This window comes from Onychostruthus taczanowskii, unplaced genomic scaffold (assembly GCF_017590055.1).
Source record: "Onychostruthus taczanowskii isolate IOZ18803 unplaced genomic scaffold, ASM1759005v1 scaffold59, whole genome shotgun sequence".
In the NCBI taxonomy this organism is placed as follows: domain Eukaryota; kingdom Metazoa; phylum Chordata; class Aves; order Passeriformes; family Passeridae; genus Onychostruthus; species Onychostruthus taczanowskii.
The window spans coordinates 4,625,122-4,646,772 of record NW_024503568.1 but is presented as its reverse complement, the minus strand read 5'-3'; the positions used below and the strand labels follow the sequence as shown (position 1 = coordinate 4,646,772).

The 21,651-nt window shown below is 35.1% G+C and overlaps 1 protein-coding gene across 4 annotated transcripts in view; it reads left to right on the top strand.

The window, feature by feature from the left end:
• Positions 1–21,651, top strand: part of PHF14 (PHD finger protein 14) — a 161,019-nt gene that overhangs the window by 94,155 nt on the left and 45,213 nt on the right. For 3 of the 4 annotated variants that reach the window (XM_041418248.1, XM_041418246.1, XM_041418247.1), the window contains exon 17: positions 12,314–12,431. In XM_041418248.1, the coding sequence (XP_041274182.1) occupies positions 12,314–12,431 (118 nt within the window). Of the gene's footprint in view, positions 1–2,113; positions 3,414–12,313; positions 12,432–21,651 lie in introns of those variants that run through there. The other variant, XM_041418250.1, reaches the window with a different exon arrangement.

Genomic DNA, 21,651 nt, shown 5'->3' with positions numbered 1-21,651 from the left:
CACTTGTTTAAACAAAGCCAGTAGTGATTCCTTAATTAATAATACGTCAAACATGAGAGGGGTGAAGATAACCCTAGAACATGTACAATAAATTATGTCAAGTTAAATTTTTAATAGAATAGAAATGGAAAAATTTGTCCAACTATTTAAAAAATAATTTCCCTCTAATATCCTTCTAAATTTCTTGATATGTTGTTACCAATAAAAATGCAGTACAAAGAAATATTACTGGAATAAGTAGTGCAGGTGTAGGTTACTTACACTTCCTGCTTGATGTCTGTGTTCTTACAGCCTTACCTGAAGTGCTACAAAATATGAGGATCTTTTCTCAGTAGTTGCAAGTTTCCTCTGAGAACCTTGTTTGTACTTCATTACTTTGATTTGTGAGCTTATTGAAATATAACTGATTATTTCATTGGTTCAGCTGTGAAGCTGGTTTTGTATATAAAAACATATTTACGTGGATACAATTTTTATATAAAAATAATTTATAAATAGAAATTTATATGTAAGTACCGTTATATGTAGACATACATACATGTATATGTGTTTGTATACGCATATTCACATACTCGTTTACTCATTTTGAGAAACCAAAACAAAACCCTTAGTATTTGAAGTATGGATTGCTGTATTCCTGCCCACACCTTGCTAGCCCAGATGGAACAGCCTGTCACATTCTGATGACCTGACTGAAATGGTGTAGTTGCAGCTACTGACATTGCTGTGAGAGGGTAGAGGTGGCACAGAGACCTTCAGTTTATCTTGATTTTTTTTGATGGTACTCTTTAAGTTTCTGTATTTCAGTGTGCACCCATGTCAACCTTACCCACTGGTGCTGTCAGAACAAAAGTAGTTGCACTCAGTAAGGGAAGGGGGTTGTAGTGAGATGACTGTGAAGAGTATTTCTATCTTACAGCTAAGCTTTTCTTCAGTTTTCTTTAAAAGTTCAAAATTGCACTGAAGAATTGCAGTTCAGGGAATCCAATTTAAAATTTTAATCATGCCTCAAGTAAGAGATGAAGTGAGAATTGGGAGTGGATTTGCATATGGTGCTTCTTGCTGTCCCTCTGATACTTAGACTCAAAATCCTTATACTCAAAACTAAAATTTGGTTGCAAGGAATTTTTGTTTGAACATGTGGCAACATGATGGCTCCTGTTTATCAGACTATTATATTTTATCAAAGTATGACAGCAGTTTCTTTTTTATTTAAATTCTACTTAAATACATTTCAAAATAAAAAAAAACGAGCCAACAAACCACCAAATGTGGTGATAGAGACTTTTTATCAGTCTTTTGTTCAAAATGTATCTACTCAGCTTAAAGACAACATAGATGTTTTGTAATTAAAATCTCACAGTGCTCTAAGACACAGTAATTTGCTGTATGGCAAGCACTTTAAAGAGTCTAAATTTGTAGAATTAGCACTTTAAAATTGTATTGAATTTTCAAAAAGTGTTCTTGAAAAGTATGTATGTCATGAGTGTCAAAAGACAGGAAGTACGAGTAGAAAAAGTTGTGAAGGCTTTGGAATTATTGGCTCAAAGACATTTTTTCAGAACTGACTAAAGCCTTTTATGTACTGAATTATTGCAATGCATTTTGAAAGAAACCCTCCCTTACTTAGTCCTTCCTAACTCCTGAGATTTGTTTTCTTTCAAATGCTATTCTATAAAACAAGCATTTTTTAAGATTGTAACATAGTACCCATGTTTGTGCTTATAGTCAGTCTCATAGCTGCATTTCTGTGGGTTGCAAATCTGAGTAAAATGCTAGCTTCACAATCAAGCCTACTTGTATTAAATTGTTGCTTTCATGATTTAAAAAAAAAAAAAAGAGAATTATCTTCTCTTTCTTGTGGTGGACTGCCTTTGTTCTTTGAGCTGTATTGGGAAAAAGTTATAAGAGTTACAAGGATGCTATACTAAACTCAGTTTAATGTTTTGACACTTAGAGACTCTTGAAAATTTGATGTGGGTGTCTTAAGTATTTGGATCTGAGCATACACATTGCTTAAATTTAGTGTGATGTTAAAATGTTTCATAAGACAGAGGAGAGCTGCTATGATCTTTCAATGTTAATATTTTTTTCTTATCACTTTACTGTGTAGATACCCTTCATGAGACACAACTCTGCCACAACTCATCCTCGGAGGCAATCGTGGAAACCTTTTATAATAGGATTTTTAAATGTGGATAAAGCTCTCAATAGAATACCTAAAGTAAAGGAGAACAGCTACCTTGTCTCAACTATAAGCTTATTATGACAAAACATTGAGTTTGCTTGTCAGGCCTGGATAGAATGTAATTGATTGGTTTGTTATTTGGACTGACAAGGTAGTTAATTTGCCTGCATTTTTTTGCACTATTCAGGAACATTTTGTATGTGCATCGTTGAAAAATCCCGGATAAATGTCTTGTCAGGATTGTCCTATTAAGTAATGTCTCTTTCCCCTGTGCTTCGTTGGCAAATGATGTTATACAATGCTTGGATTCATTGAAGAGTGACAGAAGCCTGTGGGACTTAAATATTGTGTGTTCCTCTATGGTGATACTGAAAGAAATAAGCAACGGTTTGCCATCTGCCTGCCACTCTACTTATATACAGTTTAATAAGAACATTTCTACATAGAACACTGTGTTGTACATAGACCTTACTGTAAAAAGGATTGTTTCCTAAAAAAAAATAAATGTTCAGTGATAATGAGACCTGTAAAACACTTGAGACTTACTATTCTGAAGGAATAGTTTTGCCATGGAAAATTTGATTTTATGCTTATTACTATGAACTAATTGTTTCTGACTCCAGACACTCAAGTGAACAGAACTATGCCTATACTTCTTTCTGAAAATTTTTTTAAAAATAAGAAAAAATTGAGTATGTGCAGGCACTTGTTTCATTTGGCTTACTTCTCTGGCAGTGTTCAGGACGAGCTTATCTCCTCCCAATGCAAACATGAAATTGTTTTGTAAGTTGGGGAAGGAATGAAGAATTGATCACACAGCGTGACTGCTGGGATCTTCGTCTCCGTCCATATATATCCTGGTAGATGCACACATAGTATTTTGATCTTCAAATGGTACAGATCCAGTTCTTAAATCTACAGTATCAGAGTGTTGACATCTTCATCGTTTTCATCTTGAACTTGCTCGGAAAAATTCTGCTCAAATGCAATCACACTTGTAACTTTATGACCTATAATCTTTGAATTTCTTGAGATATGGTGGGTTTTGTCATCTATCAAGGCACGTTTCCATTTGAAAGTATTTTTTAAACTTAAAAAAGAAATTAAATGCTGTAATAAGTAATAGGAGAGTATCCAAATTTATGTGTACTTATCTACGAGTCATATCTTACCAGGGCATTTCATGTTTGAATATTATATTAAATAAAAGTACCCTGATGTCTAACACGTCGTTTCGTTTTAAAAAGGGGGTGGGAGAATCTCCGAGTTAAGATTTTTGTTGGAACTATCATTCTGTTTTGGCAAATACACACAGACACCTTAAAAATAAAGAGATTTGCACTAGGAAGTAAATGTTAATGCAGGAATCTGATCTTTAAGGATCCATTAATCCTTTCTAGGAAAAGAAGACCCAAATTTATTGACCACTTTTGTAGTATTCTGAAGGTAAAAGGTTGTGTCCAAGTGCTGTGTAAGCAAGGGGGGAAAAAATGTTTGCCCATACATCACGCTGAGTTTATGAAAAAAAAAAGAAAAAAGAAAAAGTAATATTTACTGTGATTTGTGATCATATATTAAACAAAAACAGTCTAGGTATTGTGGACAGGAGAGAATGAAAAGTGTGGCTTATCTTGGCTTTAGTATGACTTTCAAAATACTTCTATGTATGACATTCCTTTAAATAAATTAGAGATTCTGTTAATTAAGCTTCAATAAAATATGTAGCTGATTAGGAAAGTAAACCAGCTACCATGGACTCACTGTCAAATGATACTCAGCTCACTGGGTTCCAGTCAAGCTCTTCTGGATTCAATATTAAAATATTTTTGTTAATTTTTTGCTTTAGCTTATTAGGTAGTGAAATAAAGTGTTTGATTACATTTGCAGGTGATGACAGTAAGATGTGAGGAAGTACAGTGTTGGAATTTAAAAGAATACTTTAAGAAAGTATTCAGAAAAGCATGCAGTGCAGAAAGGAAAAGGCAAATCACTGATTGGGTGATTATGATATCAGGAGTGACTTGAGAAAAAAAAATCGTGGGGGATTCTGGATCACAGATCGCAGAACATTGATCAAACTGATCAAACCTGATACATACAGAGAGGGGTGTTGCATTTAACACATTGAGGTACTCCTGAATATTCAGAAGACCAGTATCTCACCCTTTGAAAAGTCTCAGCTAGCATATCCTGTCCTGTCCACTTCAGTAAAAAACAGAGAAGGTCCAAAGCAAACTGAACTGGATGATAAGAAGACCACAGGAGACATGAATAAAAATAGCTTAAAATAGTAATATTTCTTTGATACAGTGAAGGTGGGAAATCTTTTAAAAAAGCCTAAATTAATGTGAAAATTATAAGGAAGGAAGTTGCTACAAAGAAGGAAAAAAAATGTTCTTCAGAACATTTTCAGAAGTTGATCAGACTAAAAATAAGCTACATTGTATCAAGATGATTTAGCCAACAGAAAGGTTTTTTCTAGTAATGAGAATACTTGTACTAGAGGTGCTTGTTAAGGAACTTCTGTAATCTGCTATTGGAGGATTTTAAGGACAGACTAATGCATGTTAAATACCATTTCAAGTATTTTATATATCTTCCTGGGCATGCTTGAAAACCTAAGTTGAATTCCTGCTGTATTTTTTATGTTTTTTCCACAGTACAGCTTCCTTGTACAATTTTGTTTTGTCTCCGTCTCTGTCTCTCTCCTCCATATCATTAAGTTGAAAGCCCGATGCTAACACTTGATGTTCCATCTTTGAAAAGATGTTTGATGGCAATATTCAAAACTATAATGGACTTTTTTAGTAGTTCATAAACAGTACACCATTCAGTAGAGTTTAATAGTCTGAACACCTGAACGTGGCACTATAGATGCAATCATGTACTACTAGAATGTACTTCAGAAAAAAAAAATGCAGCATTTAGTAATAGCTTCTTAAATTTTACACTTTTCAGTTTATCAAAGGATTTTTTTTTAGTTTCTGTAATTGGTGTAGCATTAATTTAATGCATGTCTTTGAGTCATTGTCTTCACAGAAATTCTTAGTTTAGACATTAAAATGCTGTAAATAGAAGTTCTATACAGTAGCTGTGTATCAACAGAAACAAACACATCTGAATTAGTGTTCATATCATTATCACTTGTCTATGTGGGCCATTAATGAATTTTGCAAACTCATTTCACAAAGCCGTGTGTTGTGTGGTTTTGCAGTACTGAGAGAGAGAAAAGTTAATTTCTTGCTGAAAGAAAGCTGATCATATACAGGTATAGTAAATAAAGTTTATTTTCAGCATTCTTAGAATTCATTTTGTCCATGGAAACTTATTTCATAAACCAAATGATTTGTAGACTGTTCAGAAAAATATCGTGATTACATAAGAATGTCATACAATGACACCCCCTTTCAGATTCTTCCTTACCCATGAATAATCAGTGTTAATTTTTGGAGATAAAGGGGTGTTTGATTTAATGTTGAAATAATAATTTTAATCAGTTAAATCAATTAGGTGGCAATTTTGGGTTTATCATAATAAATTTAGCTACACGGATGTCTGCCAGATTAATGCTTGCTTTCTTTTGCTGTTTTGTGGTATAATTGATAGATGCTATTTGTTTTTTTTAATGCCCTTGAGATTGGACAGAAATTTAAGCAGGAGATCAGACCATTTCCCATATCCAAAAGCACTTAGATACATTATCATGAAACTACTCCTAGCTGAAGATCAGTAAGCTCATCATGCTCTGTCAGGCTGTGTGTCCATCTTGCCATACATGGTCTTCATCAGCAGTAGGTAGACATAAAAAACAAAATGCAATAATCATCCCTCATCTGGTATAATCTCTCACCTTTCAGCAATAGCCATGGCCTCTCTCTTCCAGACATAACAGAAGAGAGTGATAGTCTACTCTGTCATCTCCCATTATAAACTGTGTAAATAAGAGATGTGCTTTTGTGTACTTGCATTGTATCTTGCGTAAAAGAAATTAGAAAGTGACTTTATTACTGAGTGTAATACCATAGCATTATCTTTCCCGAAAGAGAATTTCATTTACCTAAACCAAAATTATGAAAATATTAGAATCTAGAAAGATGTAGGTTGCAGAAGTTGCTGAAGGACCGCTGTTACAGCCACCCAGTGCAGGACTAACTGCAGAGTTAGATCTAACTTTGAAACTGGGTGAAGTTCTTTACAGTTTAATGTGGGTGAACTTTCAGCATCTGTGAAGATAGAGAGCCTTTCAGGATAACAAGTACCTGTGTACCTGTATGAAGAGGTCATATAGTTGGGCTATTGTCCTGGTTTTCTAATCAACAATTTATGCATATGCAGTCACATAAGAATTTTAGTGCAGAAATGTGTCACACTCCTGGTGGTAAAATCACCTAAAATTTGATTGGCCTGTGTGAGAAGACTTCTTAAAACTGTTCTGTAGAGTAGAAACTGCAAGATGACCGCTGATTTTTAGTTGTTAGGCTATTTATCGGCAAGGGATAAAGTGCAGTCAGGAAGAGGAGAACCAACTTCTTCTGTTTTATACCTAATAGGGTTTTATTATTTTTTCAATTTTTTTCTGAAAACAAAGGAGTTGATAAGAATGTACATTGTGTATTTCAGAGTCTAAATATAGTACTGCATCACTCTGGTTTGTGTTTGTGACATATCACAGCTAAATGAAAGTAATTTGTTTCGGAATTAATTGGGCTGAATTGAAGAGTTTTGGTGTAGAATGGTTGGGTAAGATACAATGTCATACCTTTGCTTATTTTCACTTTGTTTCAAGAAATGTCAGAAGCAAAAGATGAGTGTTATCCACATACTCTATAACAAAAACATGCTACAGTTTTGGGCTTCTCCCTCAGTAACTAGAATAAATGTACTTTTTGGACAGCATTAATAACACTGCACTAAATAGAGGACTATAAATTTATTTCACCATTAGCTCTTGAATTTTACTGTTTAAATAAGGGCACAGGAAAGTGCCTTCTTTGATGTGACATGTAAGAGTTGCTGCTGCAACCCAGCACAGTGTTCATTCCTGTCATCCAGAATTTATCACTCCTGTGGTCCGGTTGCAGTAAGGTGTCACAGGAGCACTCCTCAGCTGCTCTAGGCTGAAGTAATTCATTTTGTTTCTAGAGTTTGAATTTACTTGAGCTACATTGTTTTACTCTGGGTTTTTGGGAATGCCTATGTGCTCCTTTCTCTATTGTACATCATACAGCTGCTAATAAGAAACCAAGTATTGACACTGACTTACAGGGTCATGGCTGGTTTAAGTTGCTCATCTGAAATCAAGAATGTGCTGCAATTTAAAATGCACCCCAAATCTTGTTTCCATCTGTTTGCAGTTCTGGAGTGACTCAGCACTTGGATATTGAGGGATTAAAGGGGAGAGAGATCAGTGTCTGAGAAGAAACCTCTGTTCCTCAGATGTCTCTTCCTTAGGTGCTTAAGAACCTTTAGTCAGAAATGGAGTCCAAAACAAGCCAGTAAAGGATGATGCTTATCAGTAGTTAAGTCTATGCAGGTGCTGGAGTAGCCATTATGTTATATGCCTTCAGCAAGTGGGTGCCTGTACACACACACATCCCACTGCAGTTGCCTTTGAGTTTAAAATTCTGCATTAGCTTCCTTCTAATTTTTTTCTGACTAATTCTGAGTTTGTCGGAGTAGGGCTTATATGACAAATTCTCTACTTTAATGGTGAGATGTGTATCAATGTTTTATATCTTTTTTTTCCATTAAAGTAAATCTTTCCAAGCTGTTGTGACAAATCGGGAGCAGTATATATATCTTGCAATTTTGTATTTTGATCACCATGGTACCTCTTGGCACGACACTGCAGGCGGTGTGCAATGATGCGTACATAAGTGAGATTTTTCTGTAGTCTCTGAAGCATATTTGGAAAGTTGTATTTAAAGATTAGCTTATTAATGTTGTGTTTCAGGGACATGTAGGTAATTACTTTTACAGCTATAGATGGGTGATGCTGTCTCGTGAATGCAAAATAGGTTTCTTCGCTCTGGCTGAATCAGCTCTTTGTGGTTTTCGATGATATTAACCAGTGACTTACAAATGTGCCAGTGACGGGCGGGTTTTGCATTCTCTACTCCTCTGTAAAAGCACAGGTCTTTTTCCCCAGTGCTTGCAGGAAGACTTCTGCAGGCCAACTGATAAGACTCTCTCCTGTGCAGGTAGATGCAATGTAATGAAATTGGATGTGTGTGCTGAGTTTTGTAAATAAAATGAGATTGACCCCAGCCATTATCTCATTTATCTCATTTATCTCATTTACAATGTAAAATCAGTATCTGCACTATTGATTAGAGCATAATTAGTTAATTATGAACACGATAGGGCTAGAGCACAGCCAGCTGTACTGCTAAAAAAACTAATAAAAACAATCCAAGGGCAAGAGCAGATGGAGATCACTCTATTAAAGAACAAAGCAAAAGTATTTCAGGTATGGAAATGTCTAATCAAGTTTTCTTGCTGTGAAGATGCAGCTGACCATTCTGTACTTCTAAATGTTTGTAAAAATGTTTGTTTGGGGGTTTTTTTTAACATTTTTTTCATCATAACTACTTCAGAATTCACCTTTCTTCTTCACACTCCATTTTCTCTGCATTTAGTGGGCATGTATCTATCCTCATTAATTGCTGGAATGAGGAACACAGTGAGTTTTAATTTTGATGCATAAAGTAATTTCAGGCTTGTTATAACAGTGATAGTAAGCAATTACCTGTCAGCTAGAGGTAATTTAGGAGGTTAGGTTAGCTTGTCTTTGTGTGGAGCTCTGCTTTCATTTCCACAAAGTTTTCAGTGCAGCAGCTAACCAGGCCACTGAAGATGGTCCATCACTTAGTGGCTTTTATAAATCATGTGCTTCACCACAAAAATAGTTATCCACAAATAGCAGCAAGAGAAAATATTTGCTAGTTTAAGTTTGAACGTGTGACCTTGAATGCACAAGGGTAAAAATTTCAACAGCCTGTAATATGGAGGATGTGGCTTCTTTCCCTTTCCCTCCCTTTGTTTATCCTATTAAGCCATCTTCAAGATGGGAGAATGAGACTTGTAAAAGATGGTGGGACATGACTCCTATGCTCTCTAAGTGCCCTGAATGTGATGGGTATGAGTGCATTTACTGACAGGCTGCGAGACTGGCAGCATGACATCTTTTGTGACCCAACAATTTCATTCTCTATAACTAAGTCAAAAATACACTGTATTTTGTGTCGCTTTCTCATTTTCTGAATGTGACAGTAGGATTTCTATCATTTTTATGTTCCTAGACAAAAGAACACAGCTAATAGTGTACACTTGAGGGATTAATCTTGTTTTATTAGTGCCATTTTAACTTAGGTGCAACGTTTGCTTTTGGAATTAGGAATTAAGAATGCCAATTTTTTTTTTTTTTCACTGTGGTGTGTGTAAGCTTCACATTTCGTCCCCAATCAGTCTCAGCAGATGATGATTGCCAGACAGTTGAGCATCATCTTTAACCAAGGTACTGTGGTATTCGTCCATTTTCCCAGCATCATGCACTGGGAACTTGAAAATCAGTGAATTTCTGTTTTCCAGAACAGAATTCATATTCCAGTAAAAAGCAGTAGGAAGCAAGCATTGAAAAATATTTGGTATACTTACACTTTTATCACCATGCAGCTTTTTATGTTTTGATATCTGAAAATGCTCATTTGCATTTCCTCAGCTGTACAGATGAGGATAGAATTTATTAGTATCTGAAAACTTTCATATGGATATTTTTAACTCATTCTAGGAAAATGCAAATTTTCTTCTACCAAACTAAAACCTCTGAAGTGATAAAAATTGATGACAATAAATATTATAAACATTGCGCTTTAGAATGGCACCTTGAGATACATATTTAATTTCACAATGTCGTGGTTATTTCAATGCTGCTTTGAAAACTCCCTCAGCGTACTCTGAGGAAACGTGGCTGAAAGTGCACTCAGGAAGTACCACATTCTAGATAAAAATGGTAAAAATGTAAAAAATGCCAAAATTTTAAAGAGGAAACATTTTCTTTTGAACATAGAAACATATAAAGCAATTACTTCATTAAAAAAAAAAGAAAAAATAAATTGGTGCTGTTTAAATCATAGGTAGATTTTAGGATTAAACTCTGAAAATACTCTAAGTCAGAATCAGTATGTTTCTTTATTTTCAGTTACTTAAGAGGATCCTAACGTTTACATGAAGGGAGTTCTGATAAGCACTGCTCAAGTGCAAGCCCTTACATGCATAAGATTCCAGATACAGAAATAGTTTAGTAAAAAAATACTCCTTTACCGATAGAACATTGAGCCTCAGAGGAGGCTTAATCTTTAGCTGAAGGTCACATACACTGTTGGGATTTAGGAATGTGACCTCCTAAATGATCCCATCTCCCATTCTCTCAACCTTTTTTATGATTTTAATACACCTTTCACAGGAAAAAAACTACATGTATTCCTGATTTTAAGTAATATATTTCAACATTAAAACTCTTCTGTCTTTAAAAACTGAGTTTGGTTTTCTATTTTAAGTGTTTGCTTTGTGCTGGAGTTAGATTGAGTCACCGCTAAGCAATCCTAAGGATATATATTGCAAAATGATATATCTCATTTTCAAAAAATTGTCAAAACCTTGCCAGTCCACTGTGGATAGCCAGATTATTGGTTTTCATTTCTATTTAGCAGGAAACAGTACATGCCATACCCTTACTGGTGCTCGTGTGTTACCTGTGACTGCTAGCAAGCCCAGCCTTGGCAGCGAGGACAAGTTTTCACTGAAGTTAAACAATCACAATTGAAAACAGTTACTTGTTGTTACTGGGAGACTAATCCTTGGAGCAGTCACATGAACATTTTGTTCTATTAATGCAGCAGTATGTGCTGTTAGCTGAATCCTCTTCCTGTGCTGAACTGTCTGTTCTGTTGATAAACAGAATGTTATGTCCCCTCTGTCTTTGATCTGATGATGCCTGTGCCATGCTATTACTACAATTTTTGGAAATTTTTGTGCTTTCACATACCGTAGAGGAAAAACTGAGTGGCCAGGAAAGCAGAGAAAGAGAGTGGGGGGAGGATTTCTTTAAAAATTTTGATTTTTAAACATTTACTCTTTGCTATTTTTCAGTCATTTATATTGGCTTTAATTCAGAGTTTAAGACTGCCTAATGAAGAGACTGTTGCAAAGTAAATTTGAAAAAAGCTTTCCTTTTCATACAAAGGAATACAAGGGGATATGTAAATAAAGAGAAATTCAGTAGGGTATATGAAAACCTCTGTAATTTGCTTTGAAAAAAATCTCTTTCTCATTTTGAGCATTTTATTATTCTGATTTAAAAGTCCCTTCAAGAAACACTTGTTCTACTGTAGTATTTTTTCTATTTGCGGTACATTAAAAGTAGGTTAACAATAGCTGTCCTGAATGTTTTGAGCTTTTTGTGTGGACTCTGCATAGTGCAAAACACTAATGAAAGGTTTATTAAAGAAGAACGTTGTTGTGTGTACACAAAGCACTTTTATAAGTGAAAGATCACAATGAAATCCTTTTAAATTAATGCCCTTTCCAGAAAATTCAGTGTGAATGAGAAAATACTTTGTACATTTGTTTATCAACCACATAGTCCTGGTGTAAAAAATGTAATTCATAGCTGTAAATTATACTTGAGTTATTTAATATGTGGGTGAATTTTTCACAAAGCTTTTATTGAAAAACTAGATGTACAAAACAGTGTCTTAAAACTATGAAAAATACATATTGCCACTGTCTAAAAAGTTAAAATTTCTGGGGAAAAAAAGGGCAGTGAATGACACTGAATTATCTAAAAATTTAAGCAATTTTTTTATTAATTTGCAAGTCTTTGGAATGTTGTCATTTATATAAGATGATGACAAAGGTGATATATGAGTGTCCGCATCAGGATATTCCAGATTAAGCAGAACCTACTTGAATTGGCTGTTTAAAATTACCCCTGATAGAAAATAGACTTTCTTTATTATGATAATGGATCAGGAAATATTCCACTGAGAATTGCAGGGAAGCTCAATCTAAAATAGTACAGAAGTACCATTTAATATAAATATGTATTTTGTTTTTCTCTTGCAGGTGTGATGAATGCAGGCTTTGCTACCATTTTGGCTGTCTAGACCCTCCTTTGAAAAAGTCTCCTAAACAGACTGGATATGGATGGATTTGTCAGGAATGTGACTCTACATCCTCCAAAGTAAGTTAATGCACCCTAAAAATAGTTGTAGTATTCTGGTTTTCAGAGTTTTACTTAGTATCTGAAGTTTTTTATGAAATGCTGTGCATAGGCATGTTCTGTTAGAAGGTCATAAAATAAAGATTTCCGATTCTCTTCAAAATAGGTATTAAAAAACCCAGAGCATATGCAAAATGGAAATATTCTTAATCAGTAAAGAAAATTTTACTATCCTAGTTAAATGCTTGTTTTTGATGTGCTCTCTGTGAGAAAGGTGTGAGTACAGATACTGTATCAGCATTGGTAATATTGACAAGAAAGAGTATTTCAGGAGTACTACAGAAAACACGCCTGTAAGGACAGAGAAAATGCATGTGTTCTCTAAACAAAGGAAGGTGATTTGAATTACTAAATATTTTTTCTTTCACCAAAAATTCATATGATGGTTATCAATATCTTATATTGATTGCCATGCCTTGTTCAAATATAACATTGTAAAACTAGAACTACATTTCTGGCATGGATTAGATCTTTAATAATACTGAAAGTAATAGAATTCTTTTATAGTACTGAGTTTTCAAAAACTAAAGATTTTGATTCTTTGTTTTTCTGCACAGAAGCTTCTTTAGCACTGGTATTCTTTTCTGTCATCACCATACTCTCTGAAGAGACACTTGCCAATTTATTTCATAAGTGTATTTAAACATCTCGGAAGTGCATAAATGCATCTGATACCTCAGTGTAAAAATAAAAGAGTATTCTAAAAGCCTTCAAGATTTTTCATGTTACTGCCACTTTGTATTTCACAGAATTTTTTAGCTAGTAAGTACCTCAGTATTTGGATACAGAGGGACACAGCTGTGATGAGATGTTCTTATGTGTTATTTGTCAGAGTACTTGGATAGTTAAACTCTGTCATGCATTTACCTATAAGATTGGCACATACAGAATGTTTAGGGAGTGGTATCATTTTTTGGTTTGCAATTGCAAAAATAGGTTATTCAGTTTCCCCCTGAGGGATTAATCAAATTGTTATTTTGTAAGGAGTTACGGAGGCAGACACAGGAAATTAGCTGTCCACTACAGTTTGGACATCAAGCAATCTTTCTTGAATACCACTTATATGCAAGAGACATTCCAAGAGTGAATTAAAACTGTTATTGAATTTCTGTCACCTGCTTTAACTAAAATGGGGTCCTGATAACATGAGTTAAAATCTTGTGTCTCTTGTATTCTTGAATTGCAAGTAAACAGAAAAATCCAAGGGTTTGTAATTTCTAGTTGTGTTTTTCTGGAGATTAGTACATTGTATATCAGGTACAATTTTTTAGCTACTTTATGAGTTAATCATTAATTATGATTTTTAGCTACTTTATGAGTTTCATCATTAATTATTGCAGGGTGTGTGTTAATTTTAAGGTGTGTTGAAAAATAGAATGTTTTAAAGATTAAACAAAATTTTTCAGTAGCATGATTCCACATTTTGTGTTAATCAGTGATTATTACAAATTTTAAAAATACTCTTGTGTCTGATTTTCATTTATAAAGATTTTTAATGAGAAAATCTAAATAAAGTCTCTTGCACTTTCAAGTACAGGCAATTGGAATTGCATTTAGTGAATATGTAATGAATATGAAAAATACTGAAAAAATTGTCTTATGGGGACTCCTTGTGGTTTTGTTTAGTCACTTTCACGTAGCTTTTCTAGAAAGCTGTGCAGGGAAATTACTCTGATAAAGCTGTATTGCCCTATATATTCCCCAAAGCCTTTTTTTGGTAGCTTTTTTCTGTTCTATATTATGCAGTGTAATAAATTCAAAAAATATGGTATCAGGTTAAACTCCTGTCAGCCATAATGTGAACCTATATTTTAAAGGACTAGGACTTTGTCTTGTACTTCATAATTTTCAAATTCTTTGTTCTACATGGCTTTAGGATTGTGTATTGTATATCTGTGATTTTTCACTGCCAGGGGGAGCTGATATGATAAGGCTTTTTCTACCTCTCCTCAGAGGGGGTGGTCTCTCAAATGTGTGCTTGGTGCTCAGAAGTGAACAAGTGTAGAGAAAGTTGGGTCATTTGCTGCACTCTGCCTGACCTGTGGATGAATTGCAAGCCTGAGCTGCTGATGATTTCAGTCTCTCAGTCACTCACTGCATCCAATTTTTGATGTGTCACAGGGAAGTTGCTAGTATAGATTATAGCAGCAAAATGGGATTGAATTTTCTGCTTTGGCCAAGGAGACTATTGTTTAGTTCTCATTCTTTTGACTTTGTTCATCCATTTTGGTCCAGTTTAAATCACTTATAATACACGTTTTAAAATTGCCCAACAATATATCTTCATTAGCACTATAGGGCCTTGAAAATAATTGGTAGGTAAATGACACTATTTCAATGACAAGAGAGGTCATAGTGCTGAGCTTATAATGGCTGTTAGTTTTTATTTCTAATTATGAAATTCAATTTTAGATGTTCAGGAAAAGTTACATTCTGCTGACAGTAAATAATACTATTTTGTTTTCAGATTTTGCCAAGCACTTGCAGGTGTCAGCAGTACAAGGCATGTAATTTGGCAGTAATAAACACGTGGTTTAAATTGTTATCTAGAACAGACATTGGATGTGCTACTTCCATTTTGCTCATCCTAGTTGCAGGACTCTCCAGCAACTGTGTCAGTTTTTCCACCAACATAGCATATTCCCATATTACCCTGCCTGTCAAATAATAGGCAGACAGTGACTTTGCTGCAGGGCATGAGGGCAGCAGCTTCTCTGCTGGTAATACTTGCTGTCACTTCTTTGGAATGGGTGATGCTCACTACTAAGGTCTGACAAGCTCTCTCATCTCAAAAACATTGTAGATTTTGTTACATCACATGAAAGCTGAAATAAACTTATAAGGTCTCCATTTCTATAACACTGTCCATTCACCCTGTGAAAGGATTACAGTGCACTTCAGGACTGCCAAACAGCACTAGAAATCATGATTTTCCTGGTATTTTTTATTAGTGGTATTCAGGCTTAATATAGACACTTGTTTCAACTTGTTCTGGTTGAATTTAAGAAAGATAAATAGAACATAAACCAAATATTTCAATATCATGACATGGTAATATTTGGTAGGAATAAATGTGGTGTGACCATTTTTTCATTTATATACAATAAGATCTTATCATGAGGTCTCTTTATTATTAGATGTGGGCTTCTTTCTGTGGCCTTCCAGTGAAAAAATACTGTTTGAAACATCTCCTCCAATTTTAAACTTTAGCAAGGACCAAGGCAGTAAGGAGTTTAGACATATTATCATGGCGGTTACACTGACCATGCTAGTTAAGTTTCTGTCTGCTCATCTTTGCATATAATCTGTTTTGCAAAGCACTGCAGAGTGTATGTGTCAGGTCATTATTTGAGTGCTGCAGGATCAGCTGCCTCATCTCTAGACTTCTGTTTAGTTTCCTTTTATTTCATTTCTTTACTGTACTGCATTTTTTCAGTGGAAATAAATTGTCAGTACACATGTCAGCATGGAATTCTCATCTAAACCCCTCAGGAAATATTTTCTGGAACTGCAAATACACAACACACCAACCCTGGCAAGTAATATATTTTTGTACACATTTTGTGTTCAAAAGAAATCATGGATGATTTTGCTTATTAGCCATGTAGAAGCATTTCTTTGGGTGTATTTTGCTTTCACACAGCAAATATGCAAATGTATTTTGCCACTGTTATTACATTATTAAGTGTTTGAAATAATATTTTACGCTTAAATAAAATTTTAATGTGTAGAATGTATTTCAAACCTTTAAATTTGGTCAGATGAAAAGAAAAAAGTGCACAATTCAATTCCTGTAGTCCATGGAATTTTATTCTAATCAAAAACAAGGTTGGTGATTAAGAATGTCTGTGTGGAGTGCAGAAGTGCCTGATCACTCCTGCATTGTGTAGGTGACAATGTTGTTATGGTTTATGGAATTTTATCTTTTTCACTATGACTTTTCTCGAAACATGGGAAGCATTTCCTCACACATGTAGTTTCACACAAGTGTGTTGAAAATTAAACAATGAACCCAAAGACCTAATGTTAACCCCCCAAAATTTAGAAAATCCCAAAGTTGAGGTGGCATTCAGTGCTTTAAGTGCTTTTTTGGCTATGTGTGACTTTGCAGCTTTTAATCACTTCATGCTATGATTTTTTCATTTTCTTTCATAGGACTCCTGCCTTTTCTGATTTAGCTGTTGGGGGTCACTACAAGGGATTAATTTGGGTTGAGAATTAGGAGAAAGTCTGTATTTAAGGTTTGCAAGGCATGAGAACTGAAGCAATGATTTCAGAACAAAAAAGGAAGTTTGACCTTATGTTTGAAGTAGTTGAGTTGTTACCAACAAATTGAATTTCATCTTTGTCTCACCTCAGAGCTGCTGTGAGTGCTAGGCAAAATTAACATTTTCAAATGTTTAGTAATTTTTCTCCTCATTTACTCTTGCCCAGCTTGGATCCCTTGGCCCAGCCTGTAAAAATGCTGAATTCTCTGAGCTGAAGTGGGAGACAGTGTGTATGTATGCACAAGAAAATCCTATTTGAATGTGACAGATGAGGTTGGCATGCAGTAGTAATATAGTTCTTAATCATGCCCTCAATATGTTTTACATGTGCTTATTTTATCATTCAATACAATGCAGTTTTACATTATTGTATCTAAAACGCATTTTAAAAAATAGGAAAAAAATCTATACAGGTCTTTTGAATTAATTCAGACTTGCTTCAATTACATATTCTGCCAAAGGATGGCCCTCATTTCGTCACCTTAAATCACAAAGATCGTTGCATCTTCTTTTGAGGACAGAACATAGAAGCAAATGTACTGCCATCATGGCACCCAGCACTGCAGCTGAAAAATGATAAAAGAATGCTCCTAATAAATCTACTTGCTGCTTCAAGCAGAACTAATTGTAATGGGAAAAAATGTTCAGTTTCCATGCAACATTTTTCAGTCAGAATTTAGGAGTATTTTAAGGTAGTTCACAGAAAAATTACATAGTGGAATTCACTAACTGCATTTTTCTTCCATGGGTGTGAATATCATGATCTATGTTATGATATGGTCATAAGGAATGATAGAATTAGACATTTTTGTGTTGATGTATTTTAAAGTTTCTTGAGAAGGGTTTAACTAACACTTTGGTTTCTTGTGTGATGTAGAAAGAAAGATGTTTTTTAATATAGCAGCTGGATAATATTTGGTTATTTTGAAGTCATTGTTGTCTTCCTAGGTTTGTGAGGAGCAGTAAAACATTGTCACTGGAGTGAGTTCCTTAAAATTGAACAAGAGAAAATAAACCAAATCTGTAAGGCCATGTGAAAATGTAACAAGTCCTTACAACACCTGTGCCCTGTTTTAAGAACTTAGCACAGAAATGGGTTTCACTACCAAGATGGTAAAAAAAGTGTGAAATTTTAGTGTATCTCAGTATCACCTGGCTGAAGTGTTGCCAAATGTGTTTTAGCATTTGCTTCTGAGGTATCATATTTAAAAAAATGAGTTGGCACAGCCTCTGTTATTTTCTGGCAAACAGGTATAATACATCTATGTAATGAATAATTTATACCATAAAATGTTCCAAAAATAATCAGCCTTGAAATTAACTTAAGTTGGGGCTTGATTTATGAATAGCAAATAAGTTAGTTCGTTGTAAATCCCCAAATTAATCCAAAAACTCAGATGCACTTAGTTGGCACAAGATTCCCATAGTCTAGGTGGAAGGCTTACGTTTCAATAAAAAAAAAAGAAAAAAAAGAAAAAGAATGGTTAAGCACTGGAAAGTATTTGTGGAACAGATGCTTACTTTTAGTATTTTGATTCTTCTGTGCATCAAAATCAATTTTACCAGTTCAAATATTTCCTGGTGCTGACTGCCAGATCCTCATCATGGGCTTATAGTGCTTGTAATTTTAGGTGCAGCTTAACTGTATTTAAAAAAAGTACCAGAAAATTATTAATACAATATAGCATTGTCTTTCACATGAAAAAACATTGTCTGAAAAAGTCTCTTTTTGAAAGATGATAGTGCAACTAATACCAGCCAGTTATTTAAAGAATTAAGAAAATGGAATATAGGGCTATTTTTTAAAATGTATTATTGTTGTTTCAAACGCAAAACGAAATTTCTGATTCTGAAAGATAACACTGAGATAGATCAAAAAAGTAAGGTAAAAATAAATTACCAATTAGGAGTGCAAAGTGAAATACATAATTTTTTTCTTTGCATTAAACTTTGACAAAAAAACAGCAGTTAAAATAAACCTGATAAGAGTCTCTTTTCCCTGTGGTATATTCTTAGAAAATTGAGATTTAAATATGCACTGCAGTTTTAAATTACACTTAAAAAAGAAAGAAAGAAAGAAAGAAAGAAAAAGAACCATTTTAATGGCACTTGGTCCAAAAATTTTTTAGTTTACAAGTTCATTTTCTTCCCCCTATTTTTTGTTATGCAGAAGAAGGAAGAAATCCCTTGCTGCTTACCTTCGTTTGCTCTTTTTCATAGACAACCCAGCAATACAGAGTTTTCTCCAAAGCTGAAACTTGGCACAATGTTCTTGGTCTTAGTGTGAGAGCAGTAGTTCTTCACAAGCTGCTCCATCCAGCTTGTGTCCCTCTCCACAGGAAGCTTCAGGATCAGCCTGCTCCACTGGGTTCAGGAGTCCTGCCTGCACAGCTGCTCCAGAGTGGGCTCCTCTCTCCATGGGGACACAGCTCCTACCAGGAGCCTGCTCCAGCACAGGCTTCCCACAGGATCACAGCCTTCCTTGGGCATCCACCTGCTGTGGTGTGGGGCTCCTCCAGGGCTGCAGGTGGATCTCTGCATCCCTGTGATCCCCATGGGCTGCAGGGGCACAGCTGCCTCGCCATGGGCTGCGCCATGGGCTGCAGGGGAATCCAGCTCTGGCACCTGGAGCATCTCCTGCTCCTTGTTCTGCACTGACTTTGGTGTCTGCAGAGCTGTTCCTCTCACTCCTTTCTCCAGGTGCTGTTGTGCAGGTTTTTCCTACTTCTTAAGTACATCCTTGAGGCATCACCACTGTTGCTGATGGGCCAAGCCTTGACCAACAGTGGGTCCCTCTTGGAGCCAGGTGGTGTTGGCTCCATCAGATGGAGAAGCTTCTGGCATCTTCTCATAGAAGCCACTCCTGCAGCCCCCTGCCCTGCTGGCAAAACCTAGCCAGACAAACACAATACAAAAATGAAGCAGATTTATTTTTATGAGGCTTTGTATCGTACAAATCAAATTATTACTGAGGTAGTCCTACTTTTCAAAAGTTGTCTTGATCATTTTGCTTTGTTGTGATGAAAAATACATTGCTGAAGTAAAAAGCTGGATGGCTGAAATTAGAAACAAACTTGTTCATTAACAATTGCTTTGGTTAAAATACACACCCAAGTCCAATTGCTAGTGGAACTTTTAAGAGGTACCTGATTAATATAAAATTGGAAACAAATCATAGACAGCATAGAAGTTGTACATTTTTAATGCATGTAATCTAAACATACACAATCTAATATTTAAATGACTAAACCTCTAGTTTGTGTATAATAAATAATACTTACTCTAAGGTAGTGGATAAGGAAGCAAAATCTCTTCATGGGCAGCTGTTCAAAATGCTGCTGCTACTCTGTACCTTCTTTAGGTTATGCTTCTAACAAAATCTGCTTGCAGTTATGGTTTATCTGGGTAATAGCTCTGCTGCTGAATCGTGACTTACTCTCCCTAAGCCATGACAAAATGAAATTACAGCCTACGTGGCCTGTTGCTGTAGTACTGAGAGGCAAGAAATCTCTGCTGGGAGCTGGCTGCAGTTGGGCAAAATCCAGAAATCAGCTAGTGTCATGATTGAAATAAAGCCACTGAATGTGGTTTTATGCTAACACAGCATGAAAGGCTAAAGCAACAGAAGCAGTTTTTGAGCTCTGAGCAGCACACCACAACAGGAAGATTTTATACATCCTCTTTGGGGTACACCTGTGCATATTCTCAAAGAATGTGAGAAGGTTGAAAGAGGAGTAGTGTATAGGAAGGACAGAAGAAACAAGGTTGCTTGCACCTTACAGAACTGTAGGCTTTCTCTTTCTTGCTTTTGAAAGTTGATTTCTAGGTATGCACAATATTGGGAAACACTGTGAATTTTGGATATTGAAAATGATATATTGAAATTTAAGAGACACAGAAATACTGGTTTTAATGCAAATTTTCTCATTTTACATTCCTTTTCGAGTGAAGTCACAAAAGGAAGATACATACGTGTCACAGTTGCTTCATGGTAGCTTCCAAAGAATCATAGCTTACAGCACTGATGTACATTCAGATTTACTTTTGTCAATCCAGTTCTCTTCCTGCTTCTGGAGTTCCCAAAATAAGGAGCTCATTGGGTATTGATAATTAGACACTTCATGCTGACAGTGGAGCCATAAACAAATTTATCAATAAATTGTAATTGATCACCACTACTTTCAGTTAAGAATCAGTTTGGAAATTTAGATTGTTATACTTAGTTAGTAAAATGTGTTGAATTTGGAAGTGTCTGAAAAAGTATGAATTAAAAAAAAAGCTTGTAACTGACCTCAATTTTTAAACCTTTTGAGTCTTGATTAAATTCTTGAGTTAGATGAGATAGCCTTCCAGGAGAACAGTATTGAAAAAACCCCATTTCCATTGTTAATCTTGTTTGATTTGAATATTCATCAAGAATTAAGCAGTCAACAGGAGATTGCAAGGTGTGTGCTTTGCAGTGACATAAACAGGGACTCCTGATGTGCAAAGGTGTGTCTGGAGGCTGGTGGCATCCTTTTGCACCCTAATGTTGCAAAGTGCTGTTCTCTTGCTTCCAGATTTCTGAGATAAATTTCTTAACCTAGGACTATATTTCTTGTCTTATATTTTGCATAGAACTAGAAGGTATGTAGTTAAAGAAGAATTATATCTTTTAATTCCTCATTAGTCCAGCTTTATTACTCTGCAGGTTATTTTAGCACATCACCTATACTCATATTCTATATGACAGAAGAAGAATTAGATCTTTAATTGTTAGTCTCTGTATAAGATTTGAACACATTATCATAGTTACTCAATTAAGTGCTCATGTTTACTCTCAAGGTTGATTTTATTTTCAAGTCTTTCAAAGAAATGTAGCCATAATCACTTTAAGTAATGTGTCACTCCTCAGTATAAATTGCTAACGCTGC